General features: G+C 32.6%; 2 protein-coding genes across 3 annotated transcripts; one reads left to right on the top strand and one right to left on the bottom strand.

The window, feature by feature from the left end:
- The first annotated feature begins 2,953 nt into the window (after positions 1–2,953).
- Positions 2,954–10,373, top strand: LOC148202781 (protein indeterminate-domain 5, chloroplastic-like). The gene is given in 5 exon segments (XM_088110735.1): positions 2,954–3,571; positions 4,016–4,287; positions 4,289–4,413; positions 6,870–7,922; positions 10,072–10,373. Coding segments are annotated over 4 exon segments (1,596 nt in total). The 5' UTR covers positions 2,954–3,411; the 3' UTR covers positions 7,909–7,922; positions 10,072–10,373.
- Positions 10,374–15,925: 5,552 nt separating this feature from the next.
- Positions 15,926–20,759, bottom strand: LOC148202780 (protein indeterminate-domain 4, chloroplastic-like). 2 transcript variants are annotated; one of them, XM_088110733.1, is made up of 4 exons: positions 20,353–20,759; positions 20,027–20,236; positions 19,182–19,578; positions 15,926–17,319 (listed from the first exon to the last, which is right to left on the bottom strand). In XM_088110733.1, the coding sequence occupies exons 2-4, from the start codon at positions 20,208–20,210 to the stop codon at positions 16,224–16,226; spliced, it is 1,677 nt and encodes a 558-aa protein (XP_087966859.1). In that variant the 5' UTR covers positions 20,211–20,236; positions 20,353–20,759; the 3' UTR covers positions 15,926–16,223. The 2 variants fall into 2 exon arrangements, with proteins under 2 accessions (XP_087966859.1, XP_087966860.1); XM_088110734.1 differs by lacking the exon at positions 20,353–20,759 and having other exon boundaries at positions 20,027–20,327.
- Positions 20,760–21,163: the final 404 nt, after the last annotated feature.

Below are 21,163 nucleotides of genomic sequence, written 5' to 3'. Positions count from 1 at the left end.
TCTTGACACCATTATTTCTTAATTATAAATAAATGTATCATTATTTCTCCATTTTTAATAAATAAATTAAAAAAATTAAGAGAGTTGAAAGTTACTCGAGAGTAATCAACACGCATAATTAATTAAAGCACATGATTGAGATATATAGGTATATATTGAATGAAATGCGAATGATAGATGTAATTAGTTAAATGATATATATTATGTATATATAAGTTGTAGTTAGGCTTAGTTATTAATTTGGTTCCATTTTCGAGGAAGAGAACATAGCTCTATTTAAATAAAACTGAAACTTAGTCAAAATTTCAAATTGATAATGATACTTTGACAACATTTTTTTGACAACATTTTAACATCATCTACGTATCATTATCTGATTGGTCCAAAATTACTCCATAATCAATAATAATAATCATAAACACCAACATGGACTAATTACAGAATGACACGTAGATAATGTTAAAATGTTGTCAAAGTATCATTATCCATTTCAAATATAAGGACTACAATAAATTCAAGAGATTGTCATATAGAACTAAGATTTACACATGTCACTGACACTTACACGTGTCAACAACATTGTCACATGATACTGATACTATTACGTTGAATGACAGGACCTGACATTTGAAAAAAAGACCTTTAAAAATTGAAAAGAATTAAAAAAGATAAAAATAAATAAATTAAAAAATAATATGAATTGATATGTGACATATACAAAAGTAAACTAATTTTAGGACACGTATAAAATCAATCTAATGGAAATTACCTAATTGAATTGTTTTAACAAAAATTAAGACTTCAATAGTAATAAAAATGAACAAAATTGAATAATTTAAGCAAAAATTAGAACAAGGATTTTAACCTTTGTTAAATGCATATTTATAATACTACTTAATATCAATTAAAATTATTATTATTATTTTACTATTTTAATATGGAAATTAAAAAAATTTGGCAGTTAAGTGAAGAGAAAACGACACACATAATTAATGAAAACGCGTGGCTAAGATGTATACTTATAGCTTGAATTAAGAGTTAACAGTAGATGTGATTAGTGAAATGTGTCATGACACCATTATTTCTTAATTATAAATAAATGTATCATTATTTCTTCATTTTTAATAAATAAAAAAAATTAAGAGAGTTGAATGTTACTGGAGAGTAATCGACACGCATAGTTGATGAAAGTACATGGTTGAGATATTCATGTATATATTGAATGAAGTGTGAATGATAGATGTAATTAGTTAAATAACATATATTGAATGTATATATTAGTTGTAATTAGGCTTAATTTCATTTTAGAAGAAGACAACATAGCTCTATTTAAAAAATGAAACTTGACTTAGTCAAAGTTTCAAATATATGGACTAAACTAAATTCAAGAGATTGTCACGTAGGAGTAAGATTTACACGTGTCACTAACACTTATACATGTCAATAACATTTTTATATGATACTGATATTGCTACGTTAAATGATAAGAACCGGACATGTGAAAAAAAAACTTTAAAAATTTGAAAAAAGATTAAAAAATAAAAATAAATAAAGAATAAAAAAATTTAAAAATATCACAAGATGATATGTGACGTATACAAAAGTTACCTAATCTTAGGAAACATATAAAATCAATATAATGAAAATTACCTATTTTTTAGTTACAAGTGAAAATAATGTTATCATGTTAAGAATAAAATAGTAACTTTTTTTATGATATATTTTTCTATTTTTATTAAACCGATAGTATATTTCAATTTTTGCTTTATATATTTTTTTAATAGAGAAAAAATCGAAAGTTTGGTTAAAAAGAATCGTGTCACATAATTAAGAAAAACATTTGATGGAAAAAATAAAAATAAAATTATTAAAATAAGTGAAAAAAATGAAACAAATTTCACTCCATTTTTTAAAACTATCCCTCTCCCTTTCTATTCTGGCCAATAACCCAAATTATTTTCATCTTCTAATATTCTCTCGATTGATTTCGTGACACCCAAAACACCATTTGGGTGTGCTAGATTAATATATTTTAAGATAAAAGAAAAAGAAGCTTAAGGGAAAAAATTAATGGTGTAAAAAATAATGATGGATAATAATTTATAGTATTATTGGGTGTCCCTCCCTGATGTGACTTTGGGATAGTAGCAGCCAGGCCTTGCATTGCATCATTGCATGCAACCCAAGGCAGCTAAACACAGCAAAGGTGGGTTCAGAAACCTTTTATGCCCTTTCCATGTCAATGTCCCTAAACGGTAATGACACAGTACACTCTGCCCCTACTGAATTTCAGACAACAGTCCCTTCCCCAATCACTCCTCAGGTGCTTTTCACTTCCATTCAACTTTTCTTTATAAAATATACTATTTTCTTTTTTCCTCTTCATTTTAATCAAATCTGTAAAAATACTTCAACTGTCACAAGTTTTCACTTTTTCACAGCATTCGACCCTTAAGAACTTATTACTGCTACAGCTTTTTTTACTTCAGAAACCTATTTTTAAAGATTAAAGATTAATCACTGCTCCCCTTCGAGATAAAGGGGTGAGTAAAGTTATCAACTTTTTAAACTTTGATTCTGTCACTTCAAAGGTGGTAACTTCCATCGTTTTACATATACGGTTTATGGAGCAATTTATGTATAATACACACACACACACGCGGTTTCAGTTCATCACCTTTTTATTTGTTTTTGCTTATGAATTTTTGTGGGGCCCAGTGGGGCTTGGTGATTAGTGAAAGTTTGTCTGGGAGTGAGTCAGAATATGCGAAATAAGAGAGAGAAAGAGAGAGCATAGCTGTTTCATTTCATGTTGCTTACACCCATTTCATGTCGTTATGTGTCTATGGATTGGGTCCACAGTGCCGTAGGCCTTTCTCTCTCTCACACATCAATTTTCCAATTTGTGGAATTTCATTAAATGCTGAAAAAAAGCATTCAGCAAAATCTGGAAAAGAGTTTCAAGAGAGAAAAATAAAAATTAAATGAGAAAAAGAAACGATTGAGCAAAATGGGGTGTGTGTGCATATGTGTTGGTGTATCTGCATGACACCAAATCACTGGAAGAGACTCTGAAAACCTCTACCTCAAAATTTCTCATTTAAATACAAACCCAAGTTGGGAGAAAATACTCATATCAAGTGGCCATGGGGTTGGATTGAATTTTCCTTTTTCTTCCTCTCCTATCTCTGCTTCAAAACTTTCTTTTTCATGGAAGTTTTCACCTTTCAGCCTCTCTTCTCTATTTCTCTCTAGAGAATTCAACTTCCCTTGCCTTTGAGTTTTGAGATTGGGGACAAGAATTCAAGGACTCAAATTGCATGTGGGTTTTCCAGAATTCTGATGTTGTTGTAAGGTTTTTGAGTCAAGAAAGAAAAGGAAAAAATCACTAGAAACGTTTTGCTATAAGACATGGCAGCACCTTTTTCTTCAGCATCTCTCTTTGGAATCAGAGAAGAGGATCAGAATCAGATGAAGCAGCAGCATTCCTCCACAACAACACCATCTTCCTCATCAACTCCAGCTGCACCACCACCCCAGAAGAAAAGAAGAAACCAACCTGGAACACCAAGCAAGTATCTTAACAATTTTACACATAAAAAAAATTAAAAAAAATCTACTCTTCGGTTTATTTCTCATCAATTAAATGAATTGGTTTTTCTCACTTTCTGGTTTCATCTCTGCAAAAGGTTTAATTTTCACACCACCCACCATCACAATTTTTTGTTTTCTTCCAATGGGCAATTCCTGTGTGGGGTGGTGAACCCTAATCAATTCCTAACTTTGGAACATAAATGAGGAATGGAATGTGGAGATTAAATGGCGGTGTGTTTTGGAAACTTTGACTTTGTCTTCAAGCTTTCAGAAAAATCAATTGCTGGTTTCCTTTTTAATCCTGTGAATTTTCTAAGTATTGGTTGTTTTTGGCTTTATTTAATAAAGTTTTTTTTGATTTATTTATTTTGGTGGTTGGAATGGGAAGAAGAAAATGATGCATGTGTGTGTGTGTGTGCAGATCCAGATGCTGAGGTGATAGCACTGTCTCCGAAGACTCTAATGGCAACAAACAGGTTTATATGCGAAGTGTGCAATAAAGGGTTTCAAAGGGAGCAAAATCTACAGCTTCACAGAAGAGGACACAATCTGCCATGGAAGCTGAAGCAGAAGAGCAACAAAGAGCCAAAGAGAAAGGTTTATCTGTGTCCTGAGCCCACATGTGTTCATCATGACCCTTCGAGGGCTCTTGGAGACCTCACTGGCATTAAGAAACACTACTCTCGCAAACACTGGTGAGAAGAAATGGAAGTGTGACAAATGCTCCAAAAAATATGCTGTTCAATCAGATTGGAAGGCTCACTCCAAAACCTGTGGCACCAGAGAGTATAGATGTGACTGTGGCACCCTCTTCTCCAGGTATATCCACACTAATCCACAACTCAATCATCTTCCAAAATCGACAAATCATTTCCAAAACTAAAGTTTCTTTCACATGGCTTTTTCATTGATGCAACATTCTAGTCATGCAGCAGAGAATTGGGTGATGACAGATTACATGTTAAAATTAAGTACTGGTGTTTGGTTTGATTTAGGCTAGTTTGGTCTGGTTTAAGGCTTATTATTAGATTCTTCAAGTGACTATAGTTGGGAAAATGGCTTAGATGCTTTCTTCTTTTTCTATTTCAGTTTGGCTTCCTTCCAATTCATTCAGATTCTGTCCTCTCTTTCCCTCTCTCGTATGCTTTCCTTTGTCATCTTTCTCTTATATTTGGTACGTTGCCCAAGTGAACTGCAAGGAAACATCCCCCCACGTGAATAATCTCTGAAAATCATAAAAAAAGCATTACCAAGAACAGTTTCCGGCACAATAAATTATTATATCATCCCAAACTACCTAATCTCCTTCAACCCACATTTACTTTTTCTTTTATTTTTTAATTTCCATAAAGAGTTTCTGATATAAACAAAACATCCTCTTCTTCCTCTCTTTGATAGACAGAAAACAACATTAAACTCGACAAACTCCATTTCTGTTACCTTGTCTTAAAATTACGGTTGTTTTTGCCGTATTTTTATGGATTTTTTTCAGAGCTTTTTCAAAGTTTTACTCGTGCACTTATCTATATCTATGTTTGGTGAGGAATTAATTTCTCTCTCCTTGCATACATGCATTAGTGTGGGGGTAGGAAATGTTTTCCTTAATTTATTTTCCTATTCACGTGCTGTTTTTTGTGTGTAGAAGAAGGGGGTCCTAGTGCAGTGTGGTGTTGTTAGGGTTTTTGTTCTCTTGTGAATTGGCTAGATGTGTTCAGTACTGTGTTCTCTCTTGCAGGTGCTCCTTTCCATTTCATAACGTCAGGGCCTAACAAACTCTCTCATTTTCTGCTTCCACTTTTTCACTCTTTTCTTTGACATTATTTCATGTTAAACTTGAACAACCTAGTGCTCATGCTTGGTTCAGAACTGCAGTCAAAATAAGTACACTTGAATACATATACAAACCAGTATATATATTTCACAAATTTGGTAGATTTTTGGAATTATTATAAACACTAAACAGATAAGAACCACAGAAAATTATTATATATTATATTATGTATATATATATGTAATATATATATATATATATATATATATACATATATATTGACGTTTTGACACACGTGTCTGTGAATTTATGTATATGTATTCCCAGACACATATGGGAAAAATTTGAACCCGTTTGAACCGAAGCCTTAAATATTTGATCTTGATTGATTGATAACTTGACTTTAGCAAAAGTTATAGACATTCTTCAGTTCCATTCATTTTTGAAAGAGCACATCTTAGTTAAATTTTTGTGTAGTCTTTTAGTCAAGTTTTGGTTAAGTTATTACACCTACATCGTTTCTATCTAAGTTGTCCTTTTCTCAATTTCTACACATTTTCTTAATCACTTGAAGTGTCATTCACATTGTTCTTTTCTTTAACTACTCGTTTCATAAGTACACGCAAAAATTTATCCTCGAGCTCATTATGATTTATTATTGTCCTTTATGTTGACATTTTCCTTTAAGTGATTTTGTTGTCTTTTACTAAGAAGGCCAAGTTCTCCAGCTTCTTGCAATCTGTGACTGTTTTTATAGACAACTTTTTCTCGTGGAAGATTTTTCTCAGTTGATGATTTCATGATATACTTATTTGTTTATTTCTTAAGATTAAATATAGTAAAACCCTTCTAAATTTCTTCCAGGAGTTCAACTATACATATATAATAAAGTTTAACCAAAATTGCTACAACTGTGATATTTTTAAACAGTTTCTTATTCCAATTTCTATTTATGATAAAAGGAAAGGATAGGAGAAACTTAGCTTCTATTGAATTTTCCTCTTCTCTATCTATTTTACCATAAATGAGAGTGTGGAGATAAGTACAAAAAAGTTGAGTGTGATACAAACATGATTCAAACTCAATTATAACAATTTATTACAAAATGGCAGTTATATGAATACACCGACAATGTATAAAATAATACTTACAATGCATAAGGTCATCCGTTTCTGCATTCTCTAGTCAATTATTCATCTTTCTAAAATTTGTTTTATTCAATATACATTTTAATATAATTTTTCGATGTTTTCTATGAACGTCGGAAACCCACTTTATTATTTTCCTTTCAGAATATACATATACCAATTTTCCAAGTGCTACTTCAAATAATAATATATAGTACCAAAAGTTTTAGATTTATTTTGAATATCATATACAGCAAGTCTCATTTTGTTTATTATTTGATTTGAGATATAATACATGCATTATTATTTAGTTTATTTACAAGATATATAAGCGAAATCACAAATGATTAATTGTTTGAGATATACATTGATTGCAGACGTGACAGTTTCATCACTCACAGAGCCTTTTGTGATGCTTTGGCACAAGAAAGTGCAAGAGAGCCACCCAATTTGAGCAGTGCCATTGGCAACCAGCTATTTGGAAACAGTAACAACATGTCCTTAGGCTTATCTCAGAATTTGGGTGCTCAGATTCCTTCAATCCATGACCAAAACTCCCAACCCAGTGACCTATTGCGTTTCTGTGGTGCACCAAGGACTGGTCCATTTGACCACATTCTCCCACCAAACATAGCCTCACCCTTCAGACCCTCCTCACACCAAACCATGCAACTTCAAAACCCTCCATTCTTCATGCCAGAATCAAACCAAAACCAAAACCAAAACCAGAACTACCATGATCACCAACAAGCTTTAATCTCAAACAAGCCTTTTCAAGGAATGATACAACTATCTGACCTCAACAACACCAACACCCCTTCTGCCTCCAACCTCTTCAACCTTCCTTTTCTATCCAACCGAGGCCACCACACCCCCAACTACTCCGAGGAACACCACTTCAACCCCACAGAAGCCTCAAATTTCTTCACAGAAGGCACCATAATCGGCACCGATCACCAAACAAGCTCCGCCACTGCCCCTTCGCTTTTCAGCACCACTCTCCAAAACACCACCAACTTGTCTCACATGTCAGCAACTGCACTGCTCCAAAAAGCTGCTCAAATGGGTGCTGCAAGTTCCAGCACCAACAACAGTGCCTCCTCTCTTCTAAGAAGCTTGGCATCCAAATCTGATCACAGACCACTCATCAGTGCTGCAAACTACAGCAACATCTTGAACTCCAGCGTCCAAGAGATGATGAACCTTCCCGGCTTCGAAGCATATGATCATGGCATCACCAACAAGGAGCCAAAACTCAGCGTTGGAGGCTCTGATAGGCTCACCCGGGATTTTCTTGGAGTTGCACAGCAACAACAACAACAACAACGTGGGTTTAACTTGAGCTCTTTGGAAGCAGAGACAAACAATGCGGCGCCGTCAGGTCAATCTTTCGGTGGTGGAGCAAACTTTCAGTGAACAAGTACAATAAGGTACGTCGAAACATAAAGTTTCTCACCTTTCACAAATTCTTATCGTTCCCTGCATGATTACGCATAAAATGTTATACATATTTATCGTTTTCATTAATCTTTATAAATATATACACTTAAAATTTGAAACAGTGTTTCTTATCATTCTATTTTGACATTCATAAAACATTTTTCTCAAACACCCGTTGTCGACTTCACAATCGCCTACAACTTTTGACTATGTAACATGTGAAAATATACTGAAATCAGTAGATTCCCTTTCCAAAGTGTCTTTCCTTTTCTCTGAAAATATTCCTTATATATATATATATATATATATATATATATATATATATTTATATTTTAACATTTTTTCTGCTTTTTTTTTTCTTATCTACGTATTCCAATCTACTCCATTTTGGGGTGCAGAGAGAGATTTAAAAGTCTTACTTTACACCTGTTTACCGTTTCTCTCTCTGTTAGTTTTTTTTTTCTTTCTATGGTGGTGGAGTCGTTAGCATAGTCATCATGAAACTGTGAAAGAATAAGTTTGTTTCGAAAAAGAAAATGATGTTTGAGATTTTGAATATTTTGTTTGAGAGAAAGGGGCTGTGTTCTGATCCTGACATGTTGTCTTGCATGGGGTGGACAGCGATGTGGTGCAGAACTTTGTTTCTTCTATTGTCTTCTCCTTTTCATTTGGTTTCATTTTTGGATATTTTAGTATATAGGGTTGGCAGAGTCACGAGTGTCCTTCAACCTAATTGGAAGGGCATGGCTGAACATATCCATGCTCCTATCAACTTTCATGCTATTATTTTTCCCTCTCTCTCTCTCTTCTGTCTCATTTTCTCTCTTTTAATGAGCAAAATCAAAACCATTTAATTATATCAATAAAATAGTAAAAAATAAGATTTTTTTAATTATATTTAATATTTTTCTGCGTCAGTTTATTAAATTAATTATACTGAATAGTTCTGAATTTTAAATTTCAGCAATTTAACTAATTATTTTGTTCATTACTATTTAAATTAATTTATTGAAAAGTGATGTTGTTAAAATGGATCAATGCTATTTTATCAATTAAATAAAGCAGATTTGTCAATTTGGTTTTAGTTTAGTAAATGATGGTTGTATTAGCAAATCATAATTCGAGTATTGACATTTAGCATTAAGTAAGATTACCCCCATGTAGAAGATGTGTGTAAAACAAATGATCTCATGACAGAAATTTAAAACGAACTTGGATGTCCTAATTAGGATTAGGTTTAATAGGGTTAAATTAAGTAAGAAGAGAAAAAGCTATAGATAGTTACTACATAGTGAAATTTGCCCCTTAAAATAAAAATATATATTACATATATAATTTTATTATTAGCAAAGATATATTACATATAGTTGCATTAGGCATTATTTTAAAAAATAAAATGCATAATGTTAGGGGTTCTTGTCATATAGTTATCTTTCCTTAGGAACTATTTAATGGAAAAAAATATATTTTATGTTTAATTCTATACTTTTTTGAAACTAAGATGTGAAATGTATGTGTGTTTTTGCAACTGACCACATTTTGTTATAAATATTCATTTTATTCCATTGGAGGGGAAAGAATGGGCAATGAAGAGTACAGATTTATCTCTCCCTCTCTAAATCTAAAGAGGAGGACAAGGACCTTTAGTATCAGTAAATATGTTTTGCTTTTCATGTCTTTTTTGGTTTACACATGTTTCCATATTTAGGTATTTTACATGTTCCAAACATCTACTTATTAAATTATCTTAACAAACCATTTTATTTTTAGATTATTTGTGTTAAAGATTATTTATTTTAGTTATATTTGATCTTATGCAAGTTCATTGAATTAGACCATCTCATATTATTGATATAAACATTGTTCTTAATCAACTTTCGTCATCTCATCTTAATATTACAAGTTGCATGAACTTAAGCAGATTGCTCCAAGTTACTATGTTTTTTGTGGGTGACGTGGGTAAGAAACAAAGCTTTCTTGGTTTTCCTTTTTTCTTGGAACGGTGGAGACTAAAAATTAGGTTATGTGAAGTCTAATATCTTAGTATTTGCTATATATAACAATGTTTTTTTTAGTGTGTGTTTATTATCCGACACTATCCTAAATCTAACAGTTACAGTTTTTGGACTTTGGTTGCAGGAATGTGAGCTTGATCCATTCATAAATGTGCATCTATTTGGATCTTCGGGAGCAGCATATTTGGAGTTTCTGTATAGAACGAGCTAGTTTCAAGATTTTCAAACAGTTGAAAATTGACTTCTTCTTCACATCATCGTACTTTGGAAAAGCATAAACAAATTGGTATTAGGATATTTCAGACAAAACTTGTTTCAAAATTTTCATGGTTAACTTAATTAGTAGATTTTTCTATATATTAGACAATGCTTTTGATATGAATAATAGTCATATAGTTATATATATTATTTATAGTTTTAGTATCATCTACTCTTTTAGACAGAAAAAAAGAAGAAAAAATTATTGTTTTAAAGCCTCTCGATTCAGCAAAACTAATCCAGTGATCAGTCTCTTATCTATAAAAACTTGAACATCTAAGTCAACCAATTTGAATTTTAAAATTTTTAATTTTGTAAAGAATAGTTTTAAAATATATAAATATTTAAATGTTTAACATAACTGTCTCATTTCGCAAAGTTTTGCATTTTTTTTATTTTGCTTAAAATGTTATATAACATTAAGAATATATATTTTATTACTACCTTAGATTATTGAACCTCAAATGTCATTGTTTTTACTTATTATAAAAAGCACAAGGAAAAAAACCAAAACATATAATCAACTTTATGAACAGTTCTCATCGTTTTTAAAATGGTATAACCATTAATAATTAAATAACTTAATTTTTTTCTGTTTTTATAAACCTCCTATAATGTCTTCCAGAAAGTAATCGTTCTTAGCCTAATCAAACCAGAAAAAAATAGGCTTAGATTAGCTTATTATATGGAACAATGGAAGGAAGAAATTATTATTAAAATGAAAACAAATGTATTCAATATTGCATGATGGCTGTTTTTTCTTTCCTATTTTTCTATTCGAAATTAAAACCTCGAGTTTTGTTTTTCAGAATTTTATTTGGTACATATTTTAGTAGTTTAATTATTCGGAATTCAATAATTGAAGGCAGACATACAAAATGTATGCAAGAATAGAATAGCATATTCAAAGACAAAGTTCTTAAATAAATAATATAAATCAAAAAGTTGTCCAATGCAAACGGAAAGTACAAAATAAAGAATATATGTATGCATAGTTTCGTATTAAATCTCTATTAAAAGATTCTTTCGGATTTTAAATGTGGATATATGATACATATACTAACCTAACTCATGGAGATTAGGCCGTCTATTAATATATAAATTTTATACTTGAGTTCTATTGTTTCTTTTTGTCTTGTATATAATAAATTTGTTTATAACTACTATATATACCACATTTGTGAATCATTTGGCAAAGTTTTGGTGAAAACTTGTTACTTGCTTTATTGTGGGTTATCTATTAACAATATTTTCTTACTTTATTCAACTCCTTACGTAAAGCTACAAAGTTTTCTTTTATGAAATTTTCTTTGCCTCTCATTTATGCCGAGCATCTAGCTTTTCAGTTAGAAAAAATAGAATCTAGAAAACCATTCTAACAATGTATTATTTGCCACGGAAGATATATGAATGGTGTTAGGTTATATTTCAAATCATTTCTACTTATAGATCTAAAAATATTCATGCATGCACCCAAAATCTACCTACACTCAGAATGGATAAAAGAACAGCAATTGTGGAAACGTAATTGATAGGATATTATATGTTGGAAATTTTATATTATTATAGATGAGATCAATTATAATATATATATATATATATATATATATATATATATATATATATATATATATATATATATATATTATAATTTATATATATTGATAGGATTGTGGAAACGTAATTTTTTATTGAATAGAGAGAAACCATGTATTTGGACAAGAAGATAAAGAGGAATGATGGGTTGAGGATATATAGTCAAACAATGAGAATAAATAAGGCCATTCTAGGAAAAAGGGTAAGAAGATACTCTTCAAAGTCATCATAAAAAATAAACTTTTAAGACTAATCTTGTTTTATGAAATCACTTTGTAAATTATAGTATTTATATCTACTTATATATATATATATATATATATATATATATATTATAATTTATAATTTAATTACTGCCTATGTTAATAAGAAAGTAATAAACATTAAAAGATTGGTGAAATAAAAGGAGGGAAATATGCATGTGATAATAGTCCCAGGGGTATCATGGCTTCCTGGCCCATCATAGAGAACCTTTGGATTTTACGACAAAAACATGGTTATATTATACTACTGAAACCACCACAATTTTCACTTATCCAACCTTACATGTTATAAAGCAAAATTGAGAATATAATACCATAATCACAAAAAAGAGAAATTGAGAAGTGAATAGAAAATCATTAACTCAATTCAAGCTACTATCAATTAAATCAAAAACACAAATAAGTTGAAAAATTACTATTAAAGTTGTTTATTTTTATATCTCATCGCTACCGGTTGATTTCCTTTCTAAGCCCTCATTTTTGCAGTAGGAAATAGGATACGGTTTAGGAAACTAAATTTTATATTAGATAAAGATATCAAAGTTACATCATATATAAAATATATTTTTTTATGTTGGACTAAAGTATATATATACTAAAAATATAAAAAAATATTACAAATATATAAATAATTAACTTCTGAATATATAATAATTTTTTTGTTGACAAAATGTGAATTGTTAGATTTATTACTAGAGAGAGTTTATCTTATAATTTTTTTTATCTCCCTTCAAACTAACTTTATAAAATTTAAATATGGTAAATTTTTTCATTCTGACTCTAAAATAAAAAAAAGTAATAACTACAAATAAATAATATTCGGTATAATAAATTCTTGATTTTTAACCTTAATTTAACTTTGGTTTGTAAGTTGACATAAATTTAATTATTTTTTATATTTATTTAAATCAAGCAAACTTCTTGATCATTGACATCTCCTAGACTATCATTCTTGGTATCGTGACTTATAGACATGATACTTTTTTAATTATGGAATTTATGTCTAGAAGGCCACCCATGTTTCCTGTAGCAGACTTCAATGGTATGGTTAGTTTTGCCACAATGGGAGTAAACTTTTTTTCCAATGGGATTCTTGTTGGCATGGAATTCATGTTTCTTGAAGCAAAACCGATTCGTTGTGATCATTCTTGGCACAATAGAAATATATGACAATACCCACAACAACAACATATTTAATTTTCAACCCATTGAGAAAATTATTGCTTATAACTTATCTTTCTTGTTGTACAACATAGGGAAAAAATTTCGGAATGGGAAGCACATGATCCATTAATAGAACATGAGACTGAATGTTATCGTATTGTTTATTCAATCTGTGAAGAATCTGTAGGATTCTACTCATGCTTTCTTTGAACAATTGTTGAAATTAGTTTGCAAGAACACTTGATTTCATATGAACAGGTTGGCTTAGGATCAAAGTTGTCAAACTCATCCCATATTATACAAAGCTTGGTAAAATACTCAGTCACGGTCCTATCTACATGTTTTAGAGAAGCGACTTCATTTTGTAACTCATAGATGCGTAGGAGAGCTCCTTGGAAGAATCTTGATTTCAAGTCCTCTCATATGGCCTAGACGATATCCATCTAGAGGATGTTGCGACGTATGTTAGGAGAAACAAAATGCATGAGCTAGAAGACCACTATGTTGTTGCATCTTGTCCAAGCATGGTAGGAATCAACTTCCTTTTGTGGCTGAATAGTAGTACCATCAATAAACTGAACCTTGTTCTTGGCGCTCAAGGTTTTGTACATGGATTTACTCCAGATATAATAGTTGTTAGATTCAAGAAGAGGGAAAACAAGAAAGACCGTAGAACTTTTGCTAGAATGGAGGTACAAGAGGTTAGAAGAATGATTATGTTCTCCGTCATCGTGCAAGATCATGTAAAAGAAATAAACAAAGGAAGAAAAAAGAAACAAAGAAAAGAAAGAAGAGAAGAAAAAAAGGTCAGAGGTGCAAAAGTGCTCTTCAAAAGAAGCTCTAATATCATCATAGAAAAACTACAATGAGGACTCTTTATAGATTGTGTTCGTGCAGTGTGTAATTTGTGTGTAGGTTTTTGTGCACCGTGACAAACTAGAAAAACAATAACATACCTAGAAAACAGAGGAAAAAGAAAAAGAGACTTCAGAGCTTTTTTGAATTATTATTATTTCAATGAAAAAACGTATAAAGGAAAGTGTTGAATATAAATTAAAATATATATATATTACCAATTGATAGCAAAAAAAAAACCGTCTAGTCATATAAAAATTCTTAAATTCAATTAAAGTAAATTTTGAATTGAACCTAGATAAATATAAAAAATAATAATATATCTAATAGAAAACAAACGTAATATATATATATATATATATATATATATATATATATATATATATATATATATATATATATATATTGTGTAACGATTCCACGGTGGATAACGTTGCAATGAAAGAAATACTTGGACTAAGAGAAAAGGTTTCACGTGAAAAACAAGACTTCACATGAAAACAATGTAATTCCACACTTCTTCCCCACTTATCCTGCGAATCCCTTCTCTCTTTCTTTCGTGCTCTAATCCTTGAAAGGGAATGCAACAAATCCATTCATATTGGTTCTCTCAATCCCTTAATACACTTTGAAAGGAACACAATAGATTTTTCTAAATTATATTGTGGACTAGGGGTTTTTCCATTGAAAAGGAACCCAAAAGAAAGAGAAAGAATTTGAATAAAACTTTGAAGAATTGTACAATAATCTTAAGCGCAATAACAAATTTGGAAAAGAATAGATTTCACTAAATTTTGTTAACATCCTATTGGATATTATAAAATATTGTCCAGTTATTATTTTATTTGTTTTGTACAAGATATTTATCTCCCTAAGAAACCATACAAAAAATTATCATTTTAATTTTTGAGTTTCTTTTCCTCTCAACCTTCCACTGAAAACCTATATAAGTTACCTCGATCAATCCCTAGAAGTAGTGAATAGCCGTAGGAGAATGTCCTAGAGTGGTGAAACCCTTTTGTTTAACACTGAATGAATTATTCGAGAATATCCAAAAATAAAAAGGGTGAAAGAAAAGGAAAAAACCTAGTAAACTATTTTAAAGGCGAGGTAACATTACTGAGTTTTCTTGGTCACGGACTAAATGATTCCCATATGAGGTATCAGATGGCATCACATGCGACAAAAGTGTCACATAATGCTTACCTATAATTGCTCTAACGAACATTGCAGGCTACTTTTTCTGCAGGATACAGTACGGTCAGCCAGCACCCTCATTAACTTCCTAAAAATCATTCAGAACTTGAATAAATGATGTGAAAGCTAACCCTTACGACTAAGGAAGTACGCTACAGTGCATGCATCATGCAAGTTGCAAAAAGAGAGAGAGTATCAATTTCAAAGGTAGTCAACTTGGTGAAGAATGTTTATATGAAAAAATGCTACTGTCTGGTGAGCGCGAGTCCTTGTTAAGCAAAGGAATGTCAACACAATTAATAGCTCAAATTAATGTCATGCTTAGTCTTTTTCTATGGCAGGTCTTAGGTTGTCAAGAATATTAAAAAAACTTGTTAATTGGCTATGTTTTGAAGGTTTTGAAACCCTTTTAATCAGTCAATATAATAGTTAAAATGAAATAAAATCTGCAGCTAGCATTTGTCGCTTCTCTTGGAATATAGCCAACATGTGAAGATTCTCAGAAAGTGAGAGCCAGCTTCCTCGTTTGGTGCGTATTGTACAGAGCCTGGTCTTTACAACGTGCTTTTACTGTTAGTAACTAGTTTAATTTACCTCAGGGTCGTAAAATTCAATGCAACAGTAAATTTATTAGATATCTATCACTGTCAAAGGGAATGAAATTTAAATTTCCACAGTGAAAGTGAGTGAAAGGGGAAAAGGGACCCACATATGTTTCAAGAAAAATACATGGATATAGCATACTTTAGAAACGAAACCCTAACTTAGCAATTGCCACTGGAACTTTCTTCAAAAGGGAAAACTTAAGAACTCCAACATATATCTAAAACAATAAACATTTTTTCTGCCTAACAAATTGTGTTTTTTTTTTGAGTGTGCATTCGGAATACTTCTTGTTGACGGGAAGAAACTAATCCCTTTGAAGGTTTTTCTCACCAACTTTTTAGAGTGTTGAGGCTCCGAAATGTTGGTTTGCTTGTGCTGATTCCAATTTAGGATCCAAGGGGCTCATAGTTCCCATGGAGTGTTGTTGCTCTCGTGAAAATCCACCACTGTTCATGTTTCTGACCATTCCTCCAACCCCCAAAAAGTCCAAGGTCAACTTATCAGACCCTCCAAAGCACAAACCAAGGTTTTGTGACATCTTCTTAGGCTCCTCCGAAACGTTGTGAAACTGGCCAAGGTTGTTTTCATTCCCTTTCACGTTGCCAAACATGGAAGCGTTTCCATTGGCAAAGGAGTTCATCAATCCGCGCAGATGGTTACTGTGCTCACTCTCCATCCTTGACCTTATACCTAATTCTTCCGTTCCTCTCAGAAGAGAGCAGGGACCATTGGTGGTGGTGGTTGAACCCATTTGAGCTGCTTTCTGAAGCAATGCAGTGGCTGACATGTGAGGGGACATGCTATCTTGTTGCAAAGAAGAATTACCAAAGACTGAAGACAAGCCTGAACCAACTTGGTTACTTACAGGGCTACTAGAATTATAGAGTGTTGTTGTTCCTTGGTCATTGCCTCCACTTATGTTGCTGAATTGGTCGTTGATTATGCTGCCACTGGTATTGGTATTAGGAAAGAAGCTGAGGTTGAAGAGATTGGCGTTGTTAGCTGAAGCAGATAATGATGAGGCAGAGGTGGGGTTGTTGGTGGTGGTTCCTTGAAGATCAGGGAGTTGCATAAGACCGTGGAGTTGCTTGGTTGAGAATAAGGGTCCTTGTTGCTGAGACTGATGAAGGTCTTGAAATGCTTGGTTTGGGTCAGTCATGAAGAATGATGAATGGGATGGTGACTGCACTCCAAATGAAGAGGAGTGGTGCAGATTAGGAGAGATTAAGTGCTCAAACTTTTGTGCACTTCCAAGGCTCAATAAGCTGTTAGCAGAAGCTGCTTGGTTCTGCAGTTGGGCCCCTAGGCCTAGGCTCATGTGGTTTGTGCCATACAGATGATGAGCTCCCAAAGGGTTCAGGTTTGAAGGGTGTCTTGCATTCTCATGTGCTAAAGCATCACAAAAGGCCCTATGAGTGATAAAACTGTCACGCCTGCAACAAGTTAATAACATGTTATTGAATTGAAGAACACAAATGATGTTTTATATACACATAACTAGCACTAGGGAAAAACAATCCAAACTAAATTTCTCCAACTATACATCTTGATTCATGACCTATCTTATTGCAAGTATGTTATAGGTTAAAGGGTTAGAAGAGAACAATTAATATATACAACCCACCTTAAGAACAATTCACATGATTGGACTTAAGAACAAGAAGAGAAAATTTCTATTTAATTACCAATGCAGCCACAACCAGTCACATAAACAATTTCACACTTGCCAAAAATGAAATATAAAATAGGAAAGTAAGATCTTTAATTTTGTGGTAATGAAAAACAGTCGTTACACATAGTCAATGAAAAGCATGAAATAGAAAATTAAGTATTGAATTTGGAAAATAATATTTTTTGTTGAAATTGGATCTTCTGGTTTGAAATTAATAGAAGTATGACAGGAAGAGAGAGCTAGGGCCCAGAGGATTATGCCAAAATGTGATACACACCAACAACTCCTTATCGAACTACCACTTTGAGTCCTCTCTTTGATCACTGAGAAGAAAGAATTATTTACACATTAGATGAAAGTCAATTATAATAAACTCAGCATGGGTCCAGCCTCAATAAATGCAAACTGCCCCATGAGTTGTCCATTTTCTAGCCTGAGAAAAATTCTTGTGAAAACGATCGTACCAGCAAAAGAGTAGCTAAATTCTCGGAAATTCTCAGTGAGAGAAAAAACATGAAACTATGTATGAAAAATTAATGCAGAGGGTTCAATTTGTTGCAGAAATGAATTCAAGAAACAAAGGGCGAGTGTGACAATAAATAAGAGCATGAATGAACTGTACCATGGGAAGAAAAACTGTACCTGATGAAGCATATTTGAAAGCACGTACACGTATATGAATTATATAAGTATCCAAGACGAAACAAAACAAAACAATGCAACTCCAAGTCATGTGAGAACAAACCCAGTATCACTGTGCCTGAGCCTGTGCCCCCTCTTACATTGTTGCTTATAACTACACGTGAATGGGAATAAGGATAAGGAGCGTTGTTCCCGAGAAACAAAGTTGAGCTTTGCCTTGTTTTTTCTTCTAAAACATTTCAAATTTTTCAAACACTTTTCTATACTGTGCTCACGTGCGAGCAGTCTTCTGCCTCTTCCACGTCCCTCCACTAACACCCACACATAAACTAACACAACAAAAAGTAGAACGGTCTTGCTCAATTTTACGTTTTAAAAACATTGCAAAAACACATTTCTTTTATTTTTACATTCACCACAGTTTACAGTTTTCATCAGAACAGCATTTGTTAGAGAAATTTCCTTTCAGCTTTTATTATTTTCGCAACCCTTTTTCTTATCATGAAATTTAACTGTCCTCAAAAGATTTTCTTGCGTAGAGCTCTGATACTCAGTTTGCATTACACCCTTTTCACACCTGGACTATCAGATTTGAAAGATAACAATGGGAGATGAGATGTAATAATTAATTAAGAGAAAAGGCAGAGACAAAACAAAAGAGTACATAGAATAATAGAAAATGAATATGAAAAAACTAATTGTTTTCCTCGGTACCAAGAAAACATTTTTTTTTTCTTTCCTTTACATTATAACTTACCCAAATCTACTAGTCCAATAGTATCCATAAGAAGCTGATTTTTCTTAGAAGAGTTAGGTGAAAAGGGTGTATGTAATGTATGATACATGTCCGTTTATCTTTTTCCCTGTCAAATTGCGGTTAGAATGGCTTTAACTGAAAAGTTGTTTTGTATGATGATGTTTTAGCTACACCAAACATTCAATATTAGAAGCAAAGGTAATTTTGGATTGGTGTGGATATACCTGGAGAAGAGGGTGCCACAGTCACATCTATACTCTCTGGTGCCACAGGTTTTGGAGTGAGCCTTCCAATCTGATTGAACAGCATATTTTTTGGAGCATTTGTCACACTTCCATTTCTTCTCACCGTGTTTGCGAGAGTAGTGTTTCTTAATGCCAGTGAGGTCTCCAAGAGCCCTCGAAGGGTCATGATGAACACATGTGGGCTCAGGACACAGATAAACCTTTCTCTTTGGCTCTTTGTTGCTCTTCTGCTTCAGCTTCCATGGCAGATTGTGTCCTCTTCTGTGAAGCTGTAGATTTTGCTCCCTTTGAAACCCTTTATTGCACACTTCGCATATAAACCTGTTTGTTGCCATTAGAGTCTTCGGAGACAGTGCTATCACCTCGGCATCTGGATCTGCACACACACACACATGCATCATTTTCTTCTTCCCATTCCAACCACCAAAATAAATAAATCAAAAAAAACTTTATTAAATAAAGCCAACTTAGAAAATTCAAGAAAAACTTTATTGAATAAAGCCAAACAACTAATAGTTAGAAAATTTAATGCTTCAAGTATACATACTGAGAGTGAAAAGCCAAGATTTAAAAAATTTTAATGTAGAGATAAGCATAGAAGAAATTAAGAATCATTGCCATTGTAATCAGCCTTTACTGAGTTAAAGAAACTCCTAGTCCTATATGTAATAGCAGGATTTAGGGTTTCCTTGACATGATTGTTTGCCAGGAGAGAAAAAGAAAATCTAGAAACAAAATCAGACAGAAGGGGAATTTAACATGAACATGGAAATGCTTTTTTAAGTAATAATGGAATCTAATGAAGAATGCATAGAGCTACTTGCATGGTGTTCCTGGTTGATTCCTTCTTTTCTTCTGAGGCATTGTGGTTGGAGTGGTAGTAGTAGAAGTAGTAGTAGTAGTAGTAGATGAGGAAGCAGCCGTGGAGGATTGGTGCTGTTGTGAAACCTGAGTTTGATTTTCTTGTCTGATTCCCAAAAAGGGTGTGGATGAGGAACCAGAAGCCATGTTGTTTTCCAAAGATGAGAGCAAATCTGGAAGTTCTCAAAGAAAAGTAAAAAACTTGTCTGTTGGAAATAATATAAGCAGAATAGAAGAAGAAGAAGGGAAACAAAAGACATATGAATAAAAAAGGAGAAAGAACAAGGACCTGAGTGAGGCTATATATGTATGTTTGATTTTTGTTGTCTGTTGAAAAAGGTTTCAGATTAAACCCAGAAAACACCAAGAAGAATTTTATCAAAAAGAGACAGCAAGAATTCTGAGAGGAAGAGAGGAAGAAAACAACATCACTCTGAAAACCTACTCATATCTCTCTATTTTTTCACTCTATCTCTCTCTAGCTAGCTAGCTATTGTTTTGTTATGCATAAAATTTTGGTTCTTGAGTAACTGGCTGCTTCTTCTTGTTCTTCTTCTTCCCTTATTTCTCAATCATTTGATGCGTTCTACATAAATAATAGTAAGCATACTTGTCCACCCCATACGCATACCCATATCTCATTTTTTTCTCTCTCTCTTTCTCTCTTTTGTCCGTTTGTTTGGCTTATACATTTTCCTGATATCCTTGTTAAGTGTGCATTCTGTGAGGGGAAATAATTTAGTGTAATGAAGTAGCAAAACGAAAAATGGAGGGTAATTTATGTCCCTATTATGCAGCCCTTACACAGCACAGTCTAGTGTGTCCCTTAGCAGAGGATGGTTTGGGGCCACCGACCCTTAGGCCTTACGGTCTCCTTATCTCTCTCTTCTTCTTTCGTTTCTTATTGCCAACAAACACAACTTGTTCTTTCCTCCTTTCCTTTCCTACACGCCAATTCTCAATTATTATTATTCTCATTATCCTTAAATCTATTGAAAATAAGATATTTTCACATCTATATTCTTCAAATCTTTTATCATCAAATTTCAAGACTAATTCCACGTTACCAAACTCAGTAAGTAATGTCAGGTTTCACTTCA

The sequence above is a fragment of the Vigna umbellata genome, chromosome 3, assembly GCF_029865625.1.
Source record: "Vigna umbellata cultivar VRB3 chromosome 3, Vumbellata_1.0, whole genome shotgun sequence".
In the NCBI taxonomy this organism is placed as follows: Eukaryota; Viridiplantae; Streptophyta; class Magnoliopsida; order Fabales; family Fabaceae; genus Vigna; species Vigna umbellata.
This window is presented reverse-complemented; position numbering and strand designations above follow the sequence as displayed.

Excerpts from the sequence above, each read along its gene's own strand:
- LOC148202780 (XM_088110733.1), bottom strand. The coding sequence starts at position 20,210 with ATGGCTTCTGGTTCCTCATCCACACCCTTTTTGGGAATCAGACAAGAA. Across the intron at positions 19,579-20,026 it reads GAATCAACCAGGAACACCAT|ATCCAGATGCCGAGGTGATA; the intron begins GCAAGTAGCTCT and ends GTGTGTGTGCAG. Across the intron at positions 17,320-19,181 it reads TGTGGCACCCTCTTCTCCAG|GCGTGACAGTTTTATCACTC; the intron begins GTATATCCACAC and ends AACTTGTTGCAG.